This window comes from Balaenoptera borealis, assembly GCF_965194805.1.
Source record: "Balaenoptera borealis genome assembly, chromosome: 3".
Classification (NCBI taxonomy): domain Eukaryota; kingdom Metazoa; phylum Chordata; class Mammalia; order Artiodactyla; family Balaenopteridae; genus Balaenoptera; species Balaenoptera borealis.
In genome coordinates, this window is record NC_138866.1 from 172,562,970 (window position 1) to 172,589,030 (window position 26,061).

The following is a 26,061-nucleotide window of genomic DNA, read 5'->3' on the forward strand; positions in this document are numbered from 1 at the left end:
AGAGCAGCCATTTTGGACTCAAGGTTAGAAGCCATGTTTCAGAAAGATAGAGCAACAAGTTACAAGGAAGCTTGACCCCCAACCCATTTAGCCACCATATAAACTTTGGGTTGCTGGGACTTCCCTGGAGGTCCAGTGGTTAAGACTCTGCATTTCCACCGCAGGGGGCGCAGGTTTGTTCCCTGGTAGGGGAACTAAGATCCCGCATGCTGAGTGGTGCAGCCAAAAAATAATAAATTAATAAATAAATAAAATTTTAAACTTCGGGTTGCTTATGCTTGGACTATTACAAGAGAGACAAAAATGTTATATTATCTTTAGATATTTGTTACAGAAGCCAGAACTTTATCCAGAATAATGCAAGATGTGCAGTCAAAAAAAAAAAAAAAAAACTGGAGATGATTACTTTAAAATGACTCCCTTATACAGACAATCAGGGCTCAAGGTGAAAGCTACCAATGGTAGAGAACTCTTCAGGCTTTTTTAATGCCTGTGATATCACCTCTCATTCATAACTTTTTCTTCTGTACTTTATAGACATTTAATAAAAACTTATTCAATCTTGTATACTTGAAAGTTGGTATAAGAGTAGAGCATTAATGTTCTCACCATAACAGCCACAACAAAATGGTAATTTTGTGGGGTAAAGGATGTGTTAACTAACCTTATTTTGGTAAACATTTTGCAATATATACATATATCAGATCATCACACTGAACACTTTAAACTTATACGATGTTATATGTCAGTTATATTTAATAAGCTCAGAGGGGAAAAAAGAAAAATAAACCTTATTGATTAACCCACTGAGTATAGAGGGAAGCAGGATGAAACTAGCATTCTCTGAGTGCCTACTCTATACTTTACATACATCATTGCATTAACTTTCCACAGCAGTCCTTAAGGTAGATATTAGTATTTCGTCCCATGTCTATAGCCAATGAAAATAAAGCTCAGCAAGTTTAAATAACTTATCCAGGAACAAACAACTGTAAGGAGTGGAGCAGATACTTGAATTTGAACTCAGATCTACGTGAGTCAAACGTCCACGCTTTTCCATCCTCTACACTTTCATATTTCAAACACTTCCTCTATCAAACTTCCAGACCCTTCCTCCTGCCTCTTCCCCTTTCTCATTTTGCTTCACATCCTTTTTACTTTACTCCCCTGCCCCCTTTCCTCTCTGCCTTCTTATCTCTTCAGCCGAAGCCAAACACATGTATTTGATAATCATCTGGAACAGTATTTCTCAAACCTGACTCTGAATATATGTATGTGTTTATGTGAGTATTCACATATTTATATACACACATAGATGAATATATGTCCTTGTATATAAAGTCTCCACACTTTTCATAGAAAAACAAAGCAACAACCAATAAAAGCTTTCATGAGCCCTCACTGTCAGCTTAAATGATCATTAAAATGAAACTGCTTAAGGATAAAGAAGATGTGGTATATATACACAATGGAATATTAATCAGCCACAAAAAAATGAAATAATGCCATTTGCAGCAACATGGATGGACGTAGAGATTATCATACTAAGTGAAGTAAGCCAGACAGAGAAAGACAAATATCATGATATCGCTTACACGTGGAATCTAAAAAAAACTGATACAAATGAACTTATTTACAAAACAGAAATAGACTCACAAACATAGAAAACAAAAATATGGTTACCAAAGGGGAAAGGTGGCGGGGAGGGATAAATTACGAATTTGGGATTAACAAATACCCACTACTATATGTAAAATAGATCACCAACAAGGACCTACGGTATACAGCACAGGGAACTCTACTCAGTATCTTGTAATAACCCATAATGGAAGAGAATGTCAAAAAGAATACATATATGTATATGTATAACTGAAACACTTTGCTGTACATGTAAAACTAACACAACATTGTAAATGAACTATATTTCAATAAAAATTTTTTAGAAAGGAAATTGCTGAAATATTTGCCAATATAAAGTTGGTATAAACTCTTTACGGGTGTTGTTCTTATATAACTGCAAAACCAAACACATTAAAACTTTTCTAAATCTACAAATCAATAAGATTCAAATTAACTTCAAGGTGATACATGGTACAACTGTGTAGTAACAGCATTTGCCACTTACAAAGCTCACGTGTTGTTGGTCCCTATCCTCAGCCCACTGTGCGTCACATCCATTTCTCCCCAGGTTAAGTAATCTGCTGTGATAGCTTTGTTCATCTAGCTTGTTTTGTAGTTATTTCATTTCTTGGCACGAGCAACAACATCTGTATATCTTCTTTAGGCGGAAGCAATTAAAATAGACTGTCACCACCACAATCTTAAGCACAAACGTCAACTCAGATTCAGGCTCCAAGTTCAAAGATAGGGCTAGGTTTTTGGATAGCCATCCAGGTGGACCAGAATATGCTCACCCTTTGTTGTCATTGTTTTTTTCAAGATTAGCATCTGAACATGGTCACAAAATTGAAAAAAAAAAGACATAATTAACTTGTGGAGCCTTCATTTAAGAAGTATGGATCCAGAAAATCGGAGGTCCACAGAAATGAGACGGGTCCAGTGATAGGTCGGGACCCTCACCAGGAAAATCAAACTCCTGGGTATGGAAACAGTCCCTTTGCTATGAAGAGGGAAAAGGCTATAGATACGACCCTCTGATTACAGAGGCATGGGCAGATGACAGAGCGACTGTTTCTTCTAACAAGCCTGGCTTGTTTTTCCTTGCAGGTGAGGAAAGGCATCTATCTGGCTTCTCTGCAGGGCTGGTGAGAATGGAGGAATGAGCGGGGAACACCAGCCCCCGCCCTGTTCCTGCACTCCAGGCCCTGGCGTGTGTCTAACTGGTGTCTCTGAGAAGGACACTGCAGAAGAGAAACAGGAGAGACGGGCCTGCGTGAACGTGCCCAGCTGAGCACTGGGGTCTTGCTCTGCCCCTTCACAGGCTTTGCTCTGGGGGCCATCCTGTGTGAAGGGACCATTTTTCCATCCCCGACTCATAACCATGAGCATTAGCAAAACACCATCACCAGGCCTAATCCTAACTGCCTCCAAAAGTTGTGAGAAGAGCTGAATAGAGGTGCACTGCCTCTTCCAGTGTCAGCGGTGAATCAACCTCAGTATTTGTTGATAGATTTTTTTGGATATCGGTCCACTGTAAATCCTGGAGCTCAGGTAGGGGAGGGCGAAGCCAACAAGAATGACTCCTTCCTGCTAAATAGGGCTCCCACTTGTACTGATGCTACATCCTCATCGACTCCACCAATGTTTACTGAGCACCTATGAACCTACTACTGCCAAATAAATAAATAGAATTGAACAAATAAATAAAATTGAGCAAATACTACCGTGTGCCTGACACTGGGTACGTGTTTATATTTGTTAACTCAATCCTCACAGTAACCCAACACGGCAATATTGTTATAATTTCTTCTTGCAGGAGTAGAGGCCCAGGTAGGTTAGCTAACTTGCCCAAACGGCTGGTCAGTGGCAGAGCCACCAGAATCCAGGCAGTCAGGCTCCGGAGCCCATGCTCACGACCTCTGTGCTTCCCCGCCTCTCTGGGGTGGCAGTGGAAGATGGGGTGCTACTTTCTCTGCGACAAAAATAGGCTCAAACCTCTAGCAGTGTGCAATCTGAGAGGAGTCTTGTGGTGGCAAAACCTGGGGCCTGGCGGGGTGCTGATTTCTTGGAATGTCCAAGCATGAAAACTGAATTCCAGACCTTTAGGGAACTTTTCCAAATAACTGGAGTTTCTTGACTAACAGTAGGCACTTCCCTGCTTGAACCAGGCATGGGCTGGCATAAGCTTCTTCAGGCACAGGTTAACCAGGCTGAGGAAGAGTTTTGCTCTAGGCAGGATTTTAAGGAACAAGAACAAAAATGCCACTGCAATAGCCTACATCTTCAGGACCACTGGTAGGCGTGAAAGCTAAGGTATCATTGAGGCGAGGGAGAAAAAATTCCGTGGGAATCACAATCAGTGACCTGCCAAGCACGGAAGAAAGTCAGCCCACGGGCAAAACACAAAGGTGATTTCAAGAGATGCGCAAAGTACCACCTCAACTGTGAGTTCTCAGGAGTGAGCGGTGCTTAAGTGAAAATGAAATTATCCGACGGTAAAGTCCTACGACGAACCATCACGCCACTGTTCAAGCCTGTCGGTAAAGGTATAAGGAAATGGTGATGAGAGTCAGTCAAGTGAAAAGTGCAGGATATGAAAATAGAAATACATGGGAGGAAACAGGCCAAAATGTTAGCAGTAGTCACGTGGAGGCTGCGGAGCTGTGGACAACGCAGATGATGTGGTGGCTTTAATGAGTAATTTTAAATTCCCTTCGTATTGTCAAATCCCTCTAAATTTTGTTTGCTATTGATCTCATGCAGAGAATGACACTTCATCCCATGCCATCCCATTTCACCTGCACTGTAGGCGGGACTTAGACAATTACATGAAGGCTCACTCAGGACCTGGTCCACATGTAGGGCACCCTGCGTGCCTGGTTGCCCCAGCCAGCCCTCACTGGTCCCACCTGCCAGAGGATTGTTGCCGCTTTTTGAAGATGGCACAAGCTAATAATATCCAATGTTTCTGGAGGGCTTCTCCAGGGCTTATATGAAGGGATCATAAACTGCAAAAGTTTTCTTTTAAAAGAAATTCCTTATTTTTAAAAAAACCATAATTTAGGACTTCCCTGGTGGCGCAGTGGTTAAGAACCCGCCTGCCAATGCAGGGGACATGGGCTCGAGCCCTGGTCCAGGAAGATCCCACAAGCCGCGGAGCAACTAAGCCCATGCGCCACAACTACTGAGCCTGCGCTCTAGAGCCCGAGGGCCACGACTACTGAAGCCCGTGTGCCACAACTACTGAAGCCCGCGTGCCTAGAGCCCATGCTCTGCAACAAGAGAAGCCACCACAGTGAGAAGCCCGCGCACCGCAACGAAGAGTACCCCCCGCTGGCCGCAGCTGGAGAAAGCCCACACGCGCAGCAACAAAGACCCAACGCAGCCAAAAAAATTGTTTTTAAATAATAATAAATTTTTAAAAAGATTTTAATTTAAAAGATCATAATTTACAAATTTTTAAAAATTCTGCATATATGTTCACATATTTCAAAAATCACAAGATCCGAAAGGGTATACAAGGAAAAATTCTTTCCATTAGCCACTCAGTTTCTTCTTGAGTGCAGCTAACATCATCAGTGTCTTGAGCATCCATAGAGAGATGCTGGATGGCTGCATAAGCAAATGTGCTCACGTGTGGTCACTGACCTCTTTTTTAAAAACAATGCAAGTGGGAGCATGCTAGCCACTCTTGCTTCTTTCTCTTTAACGATGTATCTTGGAAATCATTTCACATCGTTACATCAAAAGCATTCTCATTTTGTTATGGCAGCTGAATATTGCATTATACAAATGCACCATAATTCAATTAAGGCCCTACAGATGGTCATGAAGCCAGAAAAAACATATAGCTTTAAAGAGAAACAAACAGAAAAAAGCTCAAAGTTCCTGTTTCTATTAAATTCGGGTTTTTTTCCTCTTCATTGCTCACTATGGAGGCCAAGACACAGAAGTCTGGCAATAATGACCTGCAGTGTTTACTTTACTAAAGACCAAACACCTTTTGGAATAACAAGACTGAAGGACAAAGCTCAGAAGCTTTGCTATTCATCAAAGAAATCTTGGCATGACAGAAAATACTTACTTGGATAATTATATCAGCATTTCGGTGTTTCATCCTCCAAAGATTAATGTTTAACAACGGGAACTTCTAGAAGGAAGGAGGTGGGTGTTGGACGTTGGGATTTTCCCTGCGTTTGGTGGCAGCCACGTGCCTCCTGCCCTCATTCCCAGATGGGACATGGCCCAGCTTTTTTTTTTTCAGGCTGAGTAGCTTCAGAGCAGAGAATGTCTGATGGGAAACCCTAGAAAACGATGCTGACACCCCCATCACCCTTGTGCTGGAAATCCCTTTATTTCCCCTCATGGCTCCCTGGTGCCAGCTGTGTCACTCCAGGACAGTGACTTAGCCTTTCTGAATCTTATCATTTGCAAATAATAAAAACACCTGCCCAAGTTATCTCACAGTGCTGTGTTAGCAAACAAGAGAATCCATGTGAAAATCGTATTAAATCAGCTACATCGGGCTTCCCTGGTGGCGCAGTGGTTAAGAATCTGCCTGCCAATGCAGGCAACACGGGTTCGAGCCCTGGTCTGGGAAGATCCCACATGCAGCGGGGCAACTAAGCCCATGCACCGCAACTACCAAGCCTGTGCTCTAGAGCCTGCATGCCTAGAGCCCGTGCTCCACAACAAGAGAAGCCACTGCAATGAGAAGCCCGCGCACTGCAATGAAGAGTAGCCCCCGCTTGCTGCAACTAGAGACAGCCCGCATGCAGTAACGAAGACCCAACGCAGCCAAAAATAAATAAATAAAATAAAATAAGTAAATTTATATTTAAAAAATTCAGGGCTTCCCTGGTGGCACAGTGGTTGAGAATCTGCCTGCCAATGCAGGGGACACGGGTTCGAGCCCTGGTCTGGGAAGATCCCACATGCCGCGGAGCAACTAGGCCCGTGAGCCACAACTACTGAGCCTGAGCGTCTGGAGCCTCTGCTCCGCAACAAGAGAGGCCGTGATAGTGAGAGGCCTGCGCACCGCAATGAAGAGTGGCCCCCACTCGCCGCAACTGGAGAAAGCCCTCACACAGAAACGAAGACCCAACACAGCCATAAATAAAAATAATAAATAAATAATAAATAAATAAAAAATTAAAAAAAAAATCAGCTACGTTCAGTGTAGAGACAAAGAATGGGCCGGAAGATGCTACGGAAGGCAAATGAGGTATGGAGTCAGCCAATCTGGTGTGTAACTCGGTCCCCTTCTCTGACGGGCCATGCCGCCCTGGGTTTATGGCCGAGACTCATCTATTCACCGGTTGAAGTAAGGAGGATGCCCTTCAGCTTTGCGGAATTATGAGAGTAAGTGATAAACATGAGTGAAAGCCCTCCAAAATGCTCATCTCCATCTTGTCTAGCCTTCGTATTATTCCTTCTACCTATCTTACAATAAATATAAGATCTCCAAATAAATATAAGAATAAATATAAGACTGTCAAACCAAATCAAGGAGCTCAAACTGGTGGAAAGGACTGTAGAAAACCAGAGAGAGGTCATCGTAGCATTGGAAGAGATGGTAAGTTAATAAAGAATGAAGTAAAGAGAAGATGAAGAGAATGACAGGCGGGGCTAGTTCAAGGAAGGCTTTTGAAGTGGTGTCGAGGAGTTCGGCATTACCTAGGCCAGTCCTTTCCAGGATGGAATAAAATGTCACCTGATCAGAGTGTACTTTCTGAGTGGAAAAATCATCCATAATCTATATAGTGTGACTTTGGGGGCCAGAGGAAGTCCCATGAGCCCATATTTAGTTCTGCATCCTTAGTCTTATGCTGGGAATTGCACCATCAGTGGTTCCTTCCTCAGCACATCAGGAGGTGCTGTGGAATCTGCAGTGTAGCCAGGACTCTGGAGAGGCCAGGAAGGTGGCGTTTGGTAAACTGGGGCCAGCTTAGAACGGGGCCTGACCGACTACATTGCACATCAATGCACATACACCTTTCATGAGTGGGTGGAAGCAAGGCTAGAGTCTGGTCTCGGCAGCCAGTGGAACCAGCACCGGGCTGGGGTGGACTGGGATTGATGGTAACCTGCTGTGTGACCTTAGGGAAGTCACTGAACCTCTCTGGGCTTCAGAGGCCTTTCAGCATTAGCCCCATGATTCTATTTTTCAAACCCTTTCCTAAGAGTGTAGGGATAAAGGGTGGGTTGATGAGGGCACTCAGCTGAGAAGAAAAAGTTTTCACAGAATGGGGGAGGGAGGGGGAGGGTAAAGAAAGGGGAAACGGACACAGGTGAGGACAATCCAGCCACCTGACATCACCTCTGTGTTCTTGAGTGGGGACGGGGACAGTTTGGGTCATGAGGAGTTAACATGGGCCCATTTTCAAGGTGGGAGACAGACACCAGTCACATCTGCAGGTGCCTGCTTGCAAGCACTAAGCGAGGAGCGTGGGACACCGGCGGGGAGACAACGGCACCCCGTTTCTGGGGAACTGGGGCTCCAGCAGGGAGGACATATACTGAGGGGTGTTGAACACTGTGCAGCCATATGAAGGGGGAGCAGAGGATGGAGGGCCCAGAGGCCCCACCCTTCATGGGTGCTCTCTGCCCAGAATCCATCCTGGGAAGGAGCCAGGGACCCGGGCTCCAACGCTCCAGTCATTGTTCCTAAAAGCCAGAGAAAGACTCTAGAAGTGTTTGCTGGGAAAGCAATGAGCAAGTATTCAGGTCCATGCCACCCCTGGGAGGGAGAGAGAGCTGAGAGAGACAGAGAGCATGCGAGGGAAAGAGAAGGACAAACAGGCAGATGGACACAGCAAAGCTTCCTCAGTGCCCCACGGCCTTTGCCAGATGTTCCCCTGGAACCCAGAAACCTGAAGACGGCCTCAGACTTCCAACAGCCTCAAAATCAGGCTTCCGACAGCCTCAAAGGCGGCGTGGCAGGAGTCTGCTGGGCCCTGATGACAGGTGCCACTGAGCCCCTTGGAAAGACTTGAAAAAATCTCAGTGCCTCACTAGGATTTGGCCCTAAAAAGAATCAAGCACTTTGCCACCGCCTAACCTTAGGGGATGGATGTTATTTTATACTGAGGTGGGGGACAAGGTCAGGGGACGTCTCTCCTGAGGACAGAGGGTGGAGCGGAGAAGCTAGAGCTTAGCGAAGGGTGGAGAGGCTTTTGGCTCTGGGACCAGCCCTGTCCCTCTGCCCTGAAGTACCTGGAACCTTTTGTTCTTGTTCCTCTCCATGCTCCCCCACTGTCCTGGGGATCCAGGGCACGTGGAGGGATGGGCTGGAATGAGAGCTGGGGCCTATAGCCTGGCAGGACAGGGCTCTGTCCCAGCCTTCTCCTCATCCGACCTGTTGCTTCCAGAGGAAGAGGGCAGCCGTCCACACTGTTGTGACCTCCAGTGACCCAGAGAAAATTTACTTTATTAGCAGTGAAGCCTTTCTTCTTTTTAGAAAAGAACAATCATGTCTTACTTAAGGACAGGGTGTGTATGTGTGTGTGTGTATGTGTGTGTGTGTGTGTGTAAGCATGCACGCCCGCACCAGCATCCCCGTATCAGCATCTGCACCAGCCTGCAGACAGCCAGCAATTCTCTAAGGGGAAGATAATGGTGGGGATGGGTAGGGCGAGGGCGAGGAGGGTTCTGACCGGAACGGGCGACTCTCTTTTCTTTTCCTCCTACCCCAGGCTCATCCCTGCAGCCCCAGGAGCTACCCAGAACCTTCATGCTAGCTCTGCTCAGCCTCACAGGACAGTAAGGTTTTCCGCCAGCACTGGACTTCCCCATAGCTCGCTTGGGTGCCCAAGGTAAAGTTCTGGACTCTTCCACAAACTCCTGAAGCATACAGAAGGTGATTTTCTGGGGACCCTGACTGTTAAAAATCACATTGGGTTAAAATATCCCCCAATACACACTTACTGACTCCCATTTCCCCCAGCTCCTTCCCCGCCCCCGCCCCCCGCGTATCCATGACGCAAACATTTTCTCAAGAACCATCTAGATCTATCAGAGAAGGCCTCTTGAAGAGAGCCTGTGTAGGCCGGAATCCCAGTCTTTCCTCCACTGAATGGTTATCAATATTTTGGATAAGGGTTTGAAGTCTGGTCATCTGTTACTCCTCCAGGTCCTCGGACTGATTCAAAGGCATGTCCCTACTGGGTTTTAATCTAACCAGGTGAGGGGAGGGGAGGAGGGTCTTTTAAATATAAAGAGAATTGGGTGCCCAATTCCAGCAGCTGGCTGGATCCGGGGTCTTGACCTCCTCCCCCGCAAACAGCTTCCCTCCCTTTGAGGTGAGAAAGGTCAATCTAAATACAGGAAATTGCAGCCCAGTGTCGAACACAGGGAAACCGTCCACATTTGCATCAGTTTAAGTTAATCACCTCACTAGAAAGGGCGTGAGCTAACACAGGAAAGAACTTGCTGAAAAATAGTAAGTCTTTGGGTTAAAATTCTCTGGTGTCCTTGGCCGTTCAAGGTAAGGTAATCTCTGGTCTTCTTATATATCTTTTGCCCTTAATTCTTTTGGTCTCAGAATTCAGTTAAATACAATGTAATGCCTAAAACCAAGAAGCGTGTTGAAATCGCTGTTCTAAGAGACATGGACTTGGCTTTTGAGAGGGGTCTAAACACCCACTAGAAGCCTCTGGTGGGGCAAGTGTCTGAAAAAGGAAGAGGCTGACCCAGGGAGGCAGTGTCTCTCGGTCTTCTGTTGAGAGAACACGCGCGGTCGGCTGCACTTCTGAACTCTCTGGAGCTTGGCTTTTAACAGAATTGCCTCGACCTTGAAAGTGTTTCTTTGTTACTTTTCAACTGAGGAATTCGTGTTGCATCGTGGTCTGTGATTGAGGGTGTTATGGGCCAGAGCACAAATGTTTTGTGTTTGGTTTAAAAAAACAATTTTTTTTTAAAGGCCGGGAAGGAAAAAAATCATTCAGGGATGGTCCTGGTTCCCAGTCAGAAAGGTGAGAGGCTCTGAAAACGGTTCCCACTCTGCCCTTTAACTTCCATGCCCTCCCTCCTGACTGCTCCAGAGCAGACGATTCACTTGACTCCTTTTGTATCCGGTTTTATTGCTCCGGACCCCTAGGGTCTCGATTTGCTTTCAGAAGAAACGTGCCCCTCTGAGCCGCTCTCCAAGGCGGTCCCTCCGGCGTCCCCATTTCTGTCTCCGGGCGGGGAAAGGGAGGGGAGGCGAGGCGAGGCCGGCCGCGGAGCACCGGATACCGGAGTCAGGATCCCGAGCAGCGCCCCGCAGGCGCGCGCCCCTCGACCCCGAGCCGCGCCTGGAACGCCTTGCGAGCTGCATCGCTTCGCCTTCCAACCCCAGCGGCCCACACGGTGCCAACTTGACCAGAGTCCTGGAAAGGTCCGGCGGCGAGACAGAAGCCGGGAATAGAACCCTCCCCGCCGGAGGCCCGCGCTCTCCGGGTATGGGGGTGGCGAAACGCACCGCCTGGACTGCCCAGTTTTTGCGCCGACCCCCAAGGAGCAGCGAGCTCCGCCCGCGATCAGCTCCCGCCGTCTGGGCCGCGGACGCGCCCTCAGGAACTTTTGTGGCTGCGCGGAGGCGCCCCGCGGAAGGGCCTGGCTCTGCGCAGCGCGCGCGGGCGGGCGCCAGGGGCCGCAGGTGCCCCTGGAGCCGCGCGTCCGGCAGGTACTCGGACGAGGAGCGGGCGGGGAGGGGCGGGAGGAGCCCCGGGCCACGCGGGCCCCGCCTCCCCTCCGCCCCGGGAGCTCCCACCGGGCGGAAAGTCTCCCCGGCCCCCTCCCCGCCGGCACCCCGCACTCGGTGATTGGCTGGCGCCGCGGGTCCCTGGCACGCGCCTGTGGATGTAGTTATAAGAATCCTCGCGTGCCAGCCCTCAGCTCCAGCCAGTCGGCACAGCCCTCCCCAGCGCAGCGCGGGCGTCGGCCAGAGCGCAGCGGCCGCGGGCTCCCCAGGGAGGCCGGGGGCAGGAAGCGGGCGGGCAGTCTTCGCCGCCTCCCGCGCCTGACCGGGAGGGTGGGGCTGCCAGACAAGCCCGAACTGCCGCAGCAAACTTCCTGAGAACACCCTCACCCCAGGCCAGCAGTCCCCCGGGCCCTCGGCGGCGCAGAGCATGGACGCGGTGCTGCTAGAGCACTTCCCCGGGGGCCTGGACGCCTTCCCGTCCCCTTACTTTGACGAGGAGGACTTCTTCACCGACCAGTCTTCTCGGGACCCTCTGGAGGACGGCGATGAGCTGCTGGCCGACGAGCAGGCCGAGGTGGAGTTCCTCAGCCACCAGCTGCACGAATACTGCTACCGCGACGGGGCGTGCCTGCTGCTGCAGTCCGCGCCCTCGGTGGCTCCGCACGCGCTCGCCCCGCCGCCCTCGGGGGGCCCCGGCGAGCCGGAGGACGGTGGTGGCGGCTACTGCTGCGAGGCGGGGGCGCCCCCCGGCGGCTTCCCCTACTCGCCCGGCTCGCCGCCCTCGTGCCTCGCCTACCCGTGCGCCGGGCCGGCCGTGCTGTCCCCCGGAGCGCGGCTGCGCGGCCTGAGCGGGGTGGCGGCGGCGGCGCGGCGGCGGCGGCGGGTGCGCTCTGAGGCCGAGTTGCAGCAGCTACGGCAGGCGGCCAACGTGCGCGAGCGGCGGCGCATGCAGTCCATCAACGACGCCTTCGAGGGGCTGCGCTCGCACATCCCCACGCTGCCCTACGAGAAGCGCCTCTCCAAGGTGGACACGCTGCGCCTGGCCATCGGCTACATCAACTTTCTCAGCGAACTCGTGCAGGCCGACCTGCCCTTGCGCGGCGGCGGCGCGGGCGGTGGCGGGGGACCGGGCGGCGGCGGGCGCCTGGGCGGGGACAGCCCGGGCAGCCAGGTCCAGAAGGTCATCATCTGCCATCGGGGCACCCGTAAGTGCGTCCGCCTCCCAGCTGGGGGAGACGGGGACGGGCACGGGAAGGTCCCGGAGGGGCTGGGTGAACAGACCGACCAGCCGACTGACCGACAGACGGACGGACGGGCCGTGGGCACCGGACACCTTGAGCGCGAGCTGGCGTTTCTGAGGTTTTCTTCCGCCACTTTGACCATGGCTCGGAGGGTGCGCGTCCCCGACAGACTTGCATCTTCTGGGATTGCGGGGTGGAGGCGCTGGGGGCTTGAGGGGTGGAGGCAGAGGGTCGTTCTAATGGAACCTAAGACGCCTGTCTGTCCAGGCACCCAAGAGGGGATCCTAACGGACTGGAGGGCACCGTTGGGAACAGAGTTGGACATTCACAGTCTGTTTTCTCTTCTCACCCCCTCAGGGTCCCCCTCCCCCAGCGACCCGGATTATGGCCTCCCTCCCCTCGCAGGACACTCTCTCTCTTGGACTGATGAAAAACAACTCAAAGAACAAAATATTATCCGAACAGCCAAAGTGTGGACCCCAGAGGATCCCAGAAAACTCAACAGCAAATCTTCCTTCAACAACGTAGAAAACGAACCGCCCTTTGATTTTGTGTCCTGAGATGTCCCAGACCCGCCTGAGGATCTGATTATGTCTCTGTGTATATTGTACATGTAAATATCTATAACGTAAATGTAATTTAAGAATCACATTTTTCTAATGGCAATCAACTGTTTGTTATTTATCTATTTATTACCCTGTCGAGTTAATGAAATAGATGATCTCTTTTAAAATATATAATTTATATAATTTATCCTGATTTTCTAAAAATATGCAATAGTCTATGATTCCACCCAGCACCCTTGGCAGAACTCTGCGTTGTTGGAAGAACTCTGGCCAGAAAACTTCATGCTAATTTATTGCCAGATATGGTTTATTTCTAAGCAAGGTTAATAAATGCTATTTACACCTTTTTCTAAAAGTTATTTGTTTAATACATGATGGGGTGTTATTAACTTAGTTAAAAAAAAAAACAAACTGAACCAGAGACTCAAACGTAGCTTTTAGTTTTAGCTGAAAGGAATTGGGTTAGAGGGTTAGGCCTCAGTTCTCTCGGAGGCTCTTCATCTGCATCGCCAGCGCTAAATAGGTAAATATTTCGCCTGTATTTTTAGCCTACCATCCAAACACCCTATGAGGCAAAGAGGTCATAGACTATTTATTGTTCTCGTTTTTCAGACGGGAAAGCTAAGGCTGGGAGACGATGTTTGACTTACCCAAGGTCACCGGCACCCTGCCTAATCATAGTGTAGAAAGTGTGTCCAGTGGCAACAGGGGGTTAGTTTCTGGGTTAGCCAAGGGAAGGGGCCTTTCTGCTTCCATGGGCTGGGGAGAAAGGCTTGGTGTTGAGCTGCCCTGTGACCCATCCCTTCTGCAGTTACAGCCTCAGGTACATGGAACTCCGATGGGGAAGACGACCATGCTGAGGCCGGAGACCCTGTCGGATGCTTCCCAGCAAAACCCAGGGTCTTTTAGGTAAGGCGAGAAGGAGGGCGCCCTCTCTGCCACTTCTGCAACTGCGTTATTTCTGAAATTCACTTGGTTTTGTCTCCAGAATCTAGTCCTCTTAAGGCAAGCAGCGTGGGGAGAAGGCGAGCCTCGGGCGGAGGGCGCAGGGTCGCCCCCTAGCGAAGGGGAGAGGCGTAAGGGCGCGGCCGGGAGAGCCCCGGAAGCTGGGGCTCGGGCTTGTCTCCGCCGCCGCTACCCGGGGCCTCCCTGGCCCTCGGGGCGCCCTCAGCTGGCGGCGGGAGTCGGGGCGCACGGCTTTGAGCGCGGGGTTCCGCGCACGCTCGGACGGCGCGGGCGCGGAGAGGGAGGCACCGAGCAGGGCCTCGCGCGCCCGGCGCGCACCTCCTGGCTGATCTGCAGACCCCGTGCCCCGCAGGCCCTGCGGAGGCGGCGTGTCGCTCCCCTCCAGGCAGCGGCCTGGTCAGCCAAGGTACGATCGCCCCGGTACCCACGGCCCTGCCGAAGGACAATATGTCGGCAGCATGCTAATTGCTTTAACCTAGTTTCAGACCCACCGAGGGGTTCCCCGCGCGCCGCGGGTGCCATGGACGTCATCCAAAACCAATTAAAGCGAGGCCGCGAGCCCGACCCGCAGCGCGGCCTGGCCAGACGCGCGGAGATTCTGCGTCGCGAAGCTCCCAGGAGGCCCTTGGCCACGGACCCTCTCACCCTTTCCAGCCTCTGCAGCCTCTCCCGTCCCTCCCCCTGAATGATGGAGATTTCACACTGGAGGCAGAATTTGGGGACGAGAGAAAATAATTCGATTTTGTCCTGTATTAGGGCCTCATTAAACACGAAAGTTGCTTTTGCACAAGTGCTTCTATCAGGCATGTAATCTCATTACACTCATTAGAAAGTCAAATGGTAGGCAGACTTCAACTTAATTATAAGTTATGTAAGTATTGTACCGTTTTCTTCAGCTGTGCAGACCTGCGTTTCAGTTGGATTAGGGAATGTGGCAATCCGCCGTTAAAACACTACCATCATTGTGATGTGGCACCTTTTATTTTGCGTGCCACTTTTTTGTGATTCAATGCTTCAGCGACATCCTTTAGTGCGGTGCAGATGAAGCGGAAGAGCCGGGCTGAGCATGTAAAACACCAGGGTCTCTATCTTGTCACTCTTCTGTCCTGACTTGGCAAGTCCCTTTAAACACAACCTTCAAAGAGACTGACAGCTTCTTTTTATTTACTCATAATCCATTCATTCTAGTGTAGCAATTCTTAAAAAAAAAAAAAATGCGGCAGTAAAAGCAGAACAAACGTATCATTTCAGAGTCTCCTTTGGCAGCGGAGAGGCCGGAGCTGCGCTCTGCTCGGTGCAGGAGCGGCTCTCCCTGTGGCAGAGCCAGGCTCGAGAGCCTCTGGCCTGGGGCATCTCTAGCCAGTAAATACAGCCTGGCACTGGAAGCATCAGCGTGGGGGCAGTTTGAGTGACAGGTATTCAGCGGTCCTTCTAAGTCGACACTCTTCTTCCAACTTCAACAAAAATGCTTATGAAACTAATCCAGTAAGCCAAGCTTCTGGATGGGTGTGGAGACCCTTTGCTCAGCCCTGCTCTTCTGAACACTCGTCAGCCCCTGCGCTGAAACCTAGCCTGGGACCACGAGGAGAAAGCGTTTAAAGCCCTCCCTGGCTGCCCTTGTCCATTTAGCGTAGTAAAGAAGCTGCAAACCCAGAACGGGATGCATTTTCTGATCTCTACTGGCAAACTGGCTAAATCATTGCCCAGTGGTCCAGACTCCATTGCAAGCGGTCATGGGGGGATGGGGTACAGGAGAGGGTTTGGTAAAGCCAAGGAAGAGAGTTTGGGTGGGGGGGACCTCCCTTCTCCCCACACCTTACCCCCTCCCACCAAGTACACATCCTCACTTCCAGCCCATCCTCCTGGTCTCCATCCCAGGTTGCTCGACCATTCTATTCTGCCTTGGTGTCAGAGTGCCTATAGCTCTAGACAATAAAAGCCCCTTCTCCCCATTCCTCTCTCTCCCCTACATTTCTGGTGGGCGTTGGGGTCAGTGCCCTCTCATTGTTGCCTTAAAAGATATTACATGTCACAAAAGGGCAGCCGTCTATTTTCAGAGATTGGGGACCAAGGCACCAAACCTCTTTGCTTTGTTTTTCATCAGGGGCTTTGTTTTTCATCAGGGGCTTTGTTTTTCATCAGGGGATTCTCATGTATGAGGTGAGGTGGGGTGGGCTGTCTCCTGAGAGGGGAGGAGAAGGGAGGCAAGAAGAGGGACCTACTTCCCCATCCTGAGCTGGGCGGCCTCTGGGATGGAGCCCCCTTGTGGAGCCTCTTCCTTCCCAGGGAGGGCACACTAAGGAGTAATGACAAGCCCTCACAAAAAGTTGAATTCTGGAGCCTATTGGTCCTGTAAGGTAGAAAAAAGTAGGTGGGAAAGAGAATGAGCTTCCCACCCCAGGCTGGGAGCAGAGCGCATCAAGAGCCTTGTTGGAACTCCTGTGAAATCGGCTGCGGGTGATTCCCAGGACTGCTCATCTGCCAGGATCAGGATTAACGCCCCTCTGTGGAGAGGGTGTGAAGCCTCTTAAATCCATAAACTCATCCCATTTCCATTAATGGGCCTTTGCGGTGGCACCGAGTACCAGCTGCGGGGTTGAACAAACACCAGTTGAGCACTCCTCTCTGGGAAGAGCCCTCGCCCTCGCTCTCTCCCTCGCCCTCCCCTCCCACTGCCTTCCAAAGCCTTCTGCAGCCTGTGGGAATGGTCCTAAATAATTCCACAACCAATTGCGTTTTTGAGATCTGGAACCACTGGTAGGAAGCGATTCCCACGATGGGTTGTGGGGTCTGGCCAACAGGTGTTGGGATTTGGCCCAGGGAGATGGGGAAACCCAGGGAGTGAGGGGAGGCTGCCAGAATGCAGGCTGCTCAGGGCCTCCCGGCTTTACAGGCCGTGGAAGCCGCAAACAATTGCAATGATATCTTTATTGCTAGGTTCATGTCCTGGGCTATAACATATCAATCCCTGTCGTGGTTCTCTAGGGTGCACCTGGTATTTCAAACTTGTTCTTTTTGTGCTTCTGGGTCCTGGGCTGCAGCTGCCTAAAACAAGCAAAGAGAGAGGCCCTTACAATGTCTCCAAGACGTGTTGGCATGGTTTGCCTGTCTTTAATGTACCATTAACTATTGTCTTTACACAATATGGGAACTGTAAAGCATGACATGTGTTATAATAAAACACATTTTCAATGATACACTTGGACTTGAAGCTGGGGTGCAGCAAACAAACAGGCCCAAATCTTGTTTTGTCTCCCTTGCTAAGCCTACTGGCAATTAAACCCAAGACCACTGTTTCCCCCCCTCCTGATCAGCCAATTAAATTTTATGTCTCCTAATTTTTCACATAGAAAAGTCTCCGTGCTGGCCCCTAAAGACATTGATTTTCTTGCTATCACCTGGCGCTCAGGCCTTAGTTCCATTTATCAAGAAGGGAAACGTCAGGCGTTACATAAAGTGACTCTGTTACCATAAGGCTCTCACCATCCTAGCCTATTGTTTTCCCTTGTTAATAACTCATTACCAGGATTTAACAAATCAACCATTACATATGTTTTGTGTCTCCATATTTTGATCCGTACGATTAAGCAGATGTTACGATTGAAAATTGAAAAGTCCAAGGCTACTCTAGTCTGAAAGAAAGAGGGCAGCCTCAAACAACGAGCTAACAATGAGATTCAGAAGATCTTCAGAAAAACATTTACCACCAATAAACAGACTCCAACCTGCTCCATTTCAACCATTGTGTGCTTTGGGGGAATAATTAAGTTTAATAGGAATAGGTCTGGAGGGTTTTCAATGCCAAGACCACAGGTGCGGGGTGGCATGATGAATGATTTGCCTGATTTTTGCCAAGCTCAAGGGCTCTTCTCTTGGACTTTCAAGCAGATAGAAAATATTGTCATTTCTTTTAATTCACAGCATTACTTTCAAGCCGAACAAAGGCCGGGGCCGGGGGGAGGCGGGGGAAGGGCTCGGCTGTAAGGAAGCGCCTCGGAGGCGGAGGTGCAGCCGAGGAGGCTGAAGCGGCGGCGGAGCGCGCTGCTGCGTTTGTGCGCAAGTGACTGTCCTGTGCCACACACAAAAGGCCTCCTTTTCCCCACCTTCTGCCGCCTTTCAGCCCTCGGGCCCACGCCGAGACGGCTCCCGGGACTCCGGGGGCCTCCTGGCCGCATCCCCAGGGCAGCTCGGCCTTTGGGAGTTCCGCCGCTGCCAAGGCAAACCTCGCCAAACTTTCCCCAAACTCGGCGGGCTGGGGAGGGACCCTGGCTAAAGGCGCGCATGCGCCCCGCCCGCTGCTCGGCGTTCCCAGGGTTCCGGAGAGCCGGGGTGGAGTCGGACCAGCATCCCCAAAGGCCCGCCTAACCCCCGCTCCCGGGGCAGTCGGGGTTCGGGGGCTGTCTGCCTTCCCTCGAGGCTGGAAGTGGCTGCCCGGCGCCGGGCTCTCCGCAGTCCTGCTGTCTTTGCGCATGGAAGTCTCCAAGAGGGGCTCCAGGAAGCGGCGAGCAGAGACGGGGCTGAACGGCCTGAAGGAGGGCAGGAGATGGGACCCAAGGCTTCCTTTGGGGAGACAGGGGGTAACAACGCCCCCTGGCCGGGTGGGAAGCCCTCGGTCGGCCGCCTGCAGAGGGCTCCGTGGCCCGGGGCGCAGGCTGCGGCGAGCTGGTTTTGCCTCTGGGCCGAAGCGTCAGCGCCAGCGGCGGCAGTGGCGAAGGCGCAGGTTTCTAGCCCGCTCCTGCTTTCTGGGCCCTGGGCATCTACCCTTGCGCCGCCGGGGGTGGGTCTTGGCCCTTGGGAGATCCCCGCAGCTTCACGCCAACGCTTTCCCTGGGGGGTCGGCACCAGTTCCAAACAAGCTGTTGCGCTGACATCGCTTTGGTGAGGCGCCGGCGCTTTGCTTGATGGTGGCGGGCTGTATGGAGGCCCCGAGGCCCCAGGGAAGAATTTAGGGTTCCCTGCTAGTGAGAGGCACCCCTTCCCTGCCTCTTGTGGCACGCAGTGTGCTTCACGCCTGCCTTTGTCCCGGGAAACCAAGACATCCTGGGCACTCCTGCACTTGGCCACTCTGTGGACTTCTGTATCTCTTTGCAGTTTGGGTGGAAGGACTAGACAAAGATCTGGATTAGGGACACACCACGAGCTCCTTAAATCCTCCCTTTCCACTCCTCATTCTGCCCCCCCCTGCAGCCAGATAGGAATCTTTAGTCCTCCACCCCACCCCCAACTGCTCCTAGAGAAAACTAGTTTCTTTTGCACTCCTGTCTTAGAGGAACTGGCACCTGGGACATTCTCACCCTTAAGGTGAAGTTTCCTCAGTTATTTCTAGTTTTACGTTTTCTTTTCAGCGATTGCACGGGATCCCCTTTAGCCCCTTTCTTGTTTGGGCCACAGGTCGTCCCCCGAACAGCTAGGTAATCACCTACCTTTAGAGTACAAACGTTTGGAATGGGATTCCTGTGAGAAGGCTAGCTAGTGGATGTTTCTAGAAGGAGTTTTATTGTGAAATCCAGTTGGGCAAGTGTTGTGAAATGGATAGCAACAGTGTGTTGGCATTTGGATTTTCAAAAGAGACGTGGACTTGAATTGGGGCGATTCTGAAAAAAAAAAAATTATCTCCTGCCCTTGGTCAGTGACATGCTAACTACAAGTAAAAGCTGTAGAAGAACCACTTCTCAGTGAAGGACTGCGGGCTGCACACACCCACACACACCTAACACTGGTGAAAAATCTAAATATTGGGGTTCAACCGTTAGCATGTGTGGGAATAACAAATGTGAGCCTCCTCTAAGCAACGATTTGGAAGTTTTTCTGTACTTTTGAAAACATCCTTGACGCCTCATTTCTTTGATGGCTGCTCAATAGACACCATGAGAGGCTGGCTGAGCCGTCCCTCCCCAGCCTTCCTCTTGCGTGCAGTTCTTTCATCCAGCGCTTGAATTGTGTTGTCAACGTTTAGTAGACGAAAGAGGAGGGGGCATGAGAACTGGGGGGGGGGGCGGGGTGTCCTTGAAAAGTCTTGGAAATCGGTATTTTTGCAGGTGTAGAATGTGCCTAATAACCATGGCTAGTGCGTGCTCCCCAATGGCGAGGGTATGACAGGGACAGCTGGCTCAGTTTTCAGCGTGAAAACACCCCCTCGGTGGACCAAACACAACGATACTGACCTTTCTGCGGGGGGAACGGAGATGTGCCTTTGACTGAACTAGACATAAAGACGTCTTGCTATGACTTTTGTTCCCCACGAAAGCAAAGAAATATTGCGTTTAATATGAGAAGTACTGTTCACAGCTTTTCTGTGCCCCTTAAGAAATATTACAGTGCTGATTTACTGGCCCTCTTCCACTGAGTTGGCCCCAAGGCCGGGGGTGGAGGGGGGGGCTACGGCGAGGCGAGGGCAGAGGAGGGGGTGGCAGAGGGAGTGCGCTAAATCGCCTGTTGCCTGTTTCCAAAGTTCTCCCTTTGCAGCAGCAAATTTATCAATCTTTTCATCTGACAGTACTTTGAAATATATCATTGTCATCCAGAGTTGTTTGATAGATTATCTGCAGGCACACAGCCTTTTTCAAGGTCAAGTTGAAGATTCTTGTTTGCTGTTTAACTGGGTTGTTTAAAAACTCAGAACAATGCCTGCCTGTTAAATTTTCACTTGTTCTCATGGGGCATTCCAAAGCAAGTTTTCCTATTGACCGGATGTCAGGACATTTCATCCTCTTGAGCTTCTAAATTCAGCAACCAGGGCTTGGCAATGAAATCAACAGGAGAAGAAATGAGATTTAACCTTAGCATTTGCAGACACCAAGGAGATTGAGCCATCTTTCACATCTCCTCAAAGTGTATACTAATTTTTCTCTGCATGTCACGGGGTTGGTTATAGCCACACACATCTCTCCAACTTTCTGCCTTTATTCCAGTGGGAAGCTGCAAATACACTCCCCGAAAGTAGAAGTGCAAAGAAATTGTGGCCACTCTTGTCTTTGTCAGCGCATAACCTGTTGCTCTAAGGACATTTTATAATAAAGTCAGCCTCTAAATCGTCATGCTTTATGGACATATTTATTTATGTTTTTAATGGAGATTGGCTTCACAGTTTCCACTATATCTGCGATGATTGATTTTTTTATTCAGCCAACTTTTATTTACCTTGCGAAAATGTTCTGGACCAATGTGATAAATTACAGATATGCAAATTTCTTTGAATGGTGTTGTAAGTGTGTCTAGCTCCAGCTGAATAACGCCTTGCAAGTCAGTCTGTGCGCGCTCAGGACCCCAGGGAGCTGATCAAAGCACCCATTCTCTTTCATCCCCGGTATTCTCCTCCAAACTATTTCGATACAATATGTTTCCATGATGCACTTAATGTGCTAGGGACATAGAACTCATTACAACCTAGCTAGTTCTGCCGACCTCTTTGTTCTGAGGCAGAAAGTCAAAGAAAAAAGGAAAAGCGCTGCCAGTTGCCAGCTTTCTGAAATGCTAAAGCATGCGTCATTTTTCACCAGGTCTCGTCGTGATATCCTCAAAAGACAAACTATGAAACCGGCCTCAGCCCTTTCTGGCATTAATTACACTGCTGTCCAGCCGATCTGTTTTTCCTATTATATGCATTTCTCAGCAGGGATTTTTTTTTTTTTTGCAAGAGTAATGCAGCTGCAAGTTAAACTATGAATGCATTTTTTTATCACTATGGGAAAAATAAGTAAAAAGGCTGCAAAACATACAACTGAACTTTGTAAAGACTTCTGGCAGATAAGATCTAGGGTGGGACTTAGGAGGTTTGTGCAACTTCCGTAAAACCTGAAATTGACTTAAGAGCCTCAGGCGTTTCCAACGTGCCCTCAGTGTTCTGTGGAGACATTGTGCCATGTGAAATTCCGCTTTGGTACCCAGATAAATCTTGAAGGTGAAACTTTTCAAGGTTTCTGTGAAAATTCTGAAATGAAACAGTCTGTTCTACACCCAGCCAAGAGGCTGTTTCCAAGGAATTTCTGTCCAGGATAATAGCACAGAGAATATAAATTCTATTTCATTTCCTCCGTTTCTTGTAGGGTTGATTGGTTGGTGGAAATGGCTGGCAGCCAGTTCTGGGAAAGATTCCAGACCTGACTCCGATTAACCCTCTCTGGTGAAACTCTGCTGGAAACCAACTCACCAGCAATTGCCATTAATCTACTTACTAATTAAGCCAATTCATTTCTAAAGGAGAAAAATTCCTTTCTTTAGCCAAACTGATGGGAGGAAATTTGAAAGAAGCGCCAAACTGTGTAACTGTAATTCAGCCAAGGACTGCTAAAAAAAGGTGTTGATATATAGCAGCAGATTTAAAACAAGTTTCTAGGGCAACACTCCTTTGGAGACGGTGGCGTACAGTGCATAGTAGATGAAGCTCGAATAATGCTCTGCCGCGCTATGCCACCCCGTGTACTCGAGTTGAACACGCCTCTCTCCAATTAAATCCAGTGCCTTTTACGCACAAATAAATCGCCTCTGTAGCTTTCGTTTGCACCAGGGTATATCAGCTTTATGTGACAGCTACCATAAATGTACTTCTTGAGATTTAATAAACAGCTTTAGAAATCTGCAATCCAGAGCCTACTATCTTGAAACTGGGCTGCAGACTGGGCCTGACTTGTAGTCAAGGGAACAGAAAGGACCGAACTGACCACTGCGCCGGGAAGAAAGCAAACCGGTCTTTCAGGAAATGGTACCTGACATTCCGGAAAGAATAGATATGTGAATCTTCATCTTGATCCTTACCTGGAAGCACTACTCCAAAGAGTTTCCACACTTACTAAAGAATTGTTTACAGAGTTTAAGATACGTCTGGGAGTCCCGTGCCTATGTCAGAGTGGACCTCCTTAGAGGAAATTTGAAATCCCCTTCGAGGTTTCCTGGATCGCCTTTATGGGATCAGTTGGCAGCAAATCAGTTCGACTTCGCGTTACAGAGAGACCGGGTGGATTAGAGAGGGAATGACACAGGGTTAGTGCCTCAAACTTTTTAATTTTAATTGAAGTCCGTTCCTTCCCACCCTAAGGCGTTGGGGCACCCCACTGAGCCCAGGAAGCGCCTGGATGGATTTGGCGGCGGCTCAGGGTCTGTGCGCCCCGCTCACCAAGCGCCAGCGAGCGGGGTTTCCTTCCGAGCTTGCAAAGGTGCGCACAGAGCGCACACTTGGCCTTCTCTTCAAGCGCGGTGCTCCAGAGCGTGTGCGACATGTGGCGAGACGGAACAGTTACGTTAGAAACGCCTTGGAGACGGTGTCCCTTGTCAGGGAGGCAGTCCTTACGCCAGGACGGGGAGGGCCCTCTTCCTGGGGTCCCGCTCTGCGCAGCCCACTGTCCTGTGCCCACTCAGGAGCGTCTGTATCGTTCACTGGGGTGTTCTGGGGCATCGACGGCTTCTCCAAAGGCTCTTCTTCCAGCGTTTCTGACAGCCTCACTAAACATGCGGAGAGACGAAGAGATGTGAAATTTGGTTTACTTCTGTACATAAACCGCTCCGCGCCCATAGCTCTTTGCCTCACTTTCAGTGGCGCCTCCCAGGCCTGGCCCCGGCTGGGGGGCCTCTTCAGTAACCTCGACGAGGGGGTGAGGGCAGGCCAGTCAGGTGGCCAGATCCTCCTTGGCCTTCAAAATAGCATGTGCCCGTCAAGTTTTCCCCTGAGGTAGTTTTCCTGCTGCCCCAGACTGGAGAAATGGTCTGAGGTGCCTGTGACCAAGGCCGGTAACTGACCTTCTTCTGACTCAGGAGTTATGCGAGCCGTCGTAAGAGAATAAAACAAGGCAGGGGCTGTCTTGTGTTTGGGTCCTAGGATCTGACTAAGGTTTACATTTCCATTTGCGTTTTCAATCTTTCCTCCTTATGAAATAGCAAATTATGAATGAGGAGGAAAGACAATCAACTTGGCGGAGTTCTGAAGTTGGGGGGTGGGGAGGTTTGCCCTCCCTGCTCCCCCCCTCCCGCCCCAGGCTGGGCTCTCTGCTCGGTAGGGAGGGACATTTACCTGGTGTGTAAATTGTGAGGAAAGCGTTGGGGGTCTGAGACAGCAAAGCCACAACATGGGATATGATGTTCCAGCTTTGAAGGGGAACAAAGGCCCTGAGCTAACCCCAGTGAAAGCCAGGAGCGTGGAGAAGGCAACAAAGACTTGCAGCCTGCGGTCACCGGTAGGTGTCAATGTGGACACTCACAGCCGGGGCAGTGGAAGAGGGGGACACAGAGCCAGGCTGTCATTCCAAGGCTTAACATGAGCAAAGATAAAAACGCGACAAGCTCAGCTTTCAATGGTTGGGAGGTTCAAAGTGGAGTGCTAGGGAGTGTATCTGGGTCAAGTATTCTCTGAAGCAGGGCCCCTCTTTCTCTCGTCCAGTATCAGCCAGGGAAGTTTTAAGGCCCCTTTCCCAAGGTAACTTTTCTTACTAAAAGAAGAATCTTCAAAATAATGTCCGATTCTACCCACTGCCTAAGGTGAAGATGGAGCTTTCAGCACTTCCGGATCCCAGAGACCCGGGTGGCTGCATTAACTTATGAACTGGAACAGCCTACCTTAACTTTTGGGATAAAGTTCATGTACTCTTGTACGAATTTAATGAAAAGAAATAACATTTCCTTTTATGAAACTGTGCACACATGTAGGTGAATCTAAGGGTAACATAATTTAGAAAGTATTCATCCAACAAAGAAGTTTCAGTAGTAAACCATTGAAAGAATAATGGAGACCTAGTAGAATTAAATATACCTGTGGTTTCAGATTCCCTATTAGAAATCAGCAGACAAGGCATTTACCAGCAAATGACTCCTCTAGAATCTGGGAGAGATAATTGGGAATCCTCCGCTAATGCAACTGATTAGCAAAGACCATCTTAGAGAACGAATAAGTGGAAATGATAACAAATTATGTTTATCCTAAGAACGCGGACACATTGTGTTCCTTAACTTCTGCTACTAGAAGCAAAATACAAGTTTTAAAAATTATCATATAATAAAATTCTGATTTTCTTTAGCTGAAGTAAGTCTCCTAAATAATAATTTTAAAAAAGGATGTAAATATCCTTAAAAGACTAATGACATTTCACAGGTAATGCAATTTGGAAAGAAACACTTCCATGTTTTCTTTTCCAACAATGTGCATTTTTGTAAACTGCTATAAATTGCAATTCAAAAGCACTGATCTCGCCATCCCCAATCATTTTTTATACTGATCAAATGAATGCAGATACTCCCATTTGGGAGGGGCGACATGACATTTCACTTGGCAGTTCTAAACAGGTCACAGACCTTTCACAGACCCTAAGGCAGTGGGAGGGAGCTCTTTACTAAACCGTGTAACCAAATCAAACCAATGGTTACCCCTTTTCAAAACCATTGGAATGGTTTGCACAATGCTATTCACATAGCAGCACAGAAACTGAAAGGATGGTCATCCAATGGAAATTTCTTTCCTTTTGTTTACACTTGCAGAGCTCAAAAAGTAATACTTGGAGGAAAATAATTACATTTGCTATGATAAAAGTCTTAAATACTTAACATGCATTTTGGTTGGCGTGACCCGGCATAGATATCACCATCCATTGGTACATATATATATGCACATGTATGTATGTATATGCATGTATATTTATTGGAGATGTCTCTTTGTTTGAAACCTTAGGCACAAAGACACAACATGGCTGCCCTCAAGATGACCTATTGCTTTCAAGTTGCTTGAACACATCAGAATTTCCATTGTTAAGGTTGATTAATTGAAACTGATAAGTTACCATGAATAAAGATTGTTTTTCTGTTTAATGTGGTGGGCCTGATTTGGTAAATGCCTTATTCATGTAGCTTTGCAGTGCAGCATATGGGCAAGAGTCATTCAGTATCACAAACATATACAATTTATTATGCTTGTATGGGCACAACCAAAGGCCTTTCTATTTTAATGACAAAGTTTCAATGAAAAATTCCATTTAAAGAGTCACTAGGAACATGAGGTGTGATTTTG

General features: G+C 49.3%; 2 protein-coding genes across 2 annotated transcripts in view; one reads left to right on the plus strand and one right to left on the minus strand.

The window, feature by feature from the left end:
• Positions 1 to 11,717: 11,717 nt before the first annotated feature.
• Positions 11,718 to 14,216, plus strand: PTF1A (pancreas associated transcription factor 1a). The gene is made up of 2 exons (XM_082384306.1): positions 11,718 to 12,507; positions 12,901 to 14,216. Exons 1-2 carry the CDS (start codon positions 11,730 to 11,732, stop codon positions 13,101 to 13,103), a joined length of 981 nt encoding a protein of 326 aa, XP_082240432.1. The 5' UTR covers positions 11,718 to 11,729; the 3' UTR covers positions 13,104 to 14,216.
• Positions 14,217 to 20,709: 6,493 nt separating this feature from the next.
• The window catches only part of LOC309625884 (uncharacterized protein C10orf67, mitochondrial), a gene marked incomplete at its 5' end in the record, with an annotated part of 107,591 nt that continues 102,239 nt past the window's right edge, over positions 20,710 to 26,061 (minus strand). The window contains 2 exons of the mRNA XM_082385929.1: positions 20,710 to 22,696; positions 22,727 to 23,513. Coding sequence (XP_082242055.1) covers positions 23,308 to 23,513 — 206 coding nt within the window. The 3' untranslated portion in view covers positions 20,710 to 22,696; positions 22,727 to 23,307. The remainder of the gene's footprint in view (positions 22,697 to 22,726; positions 23,514 to 26,061) is intronic.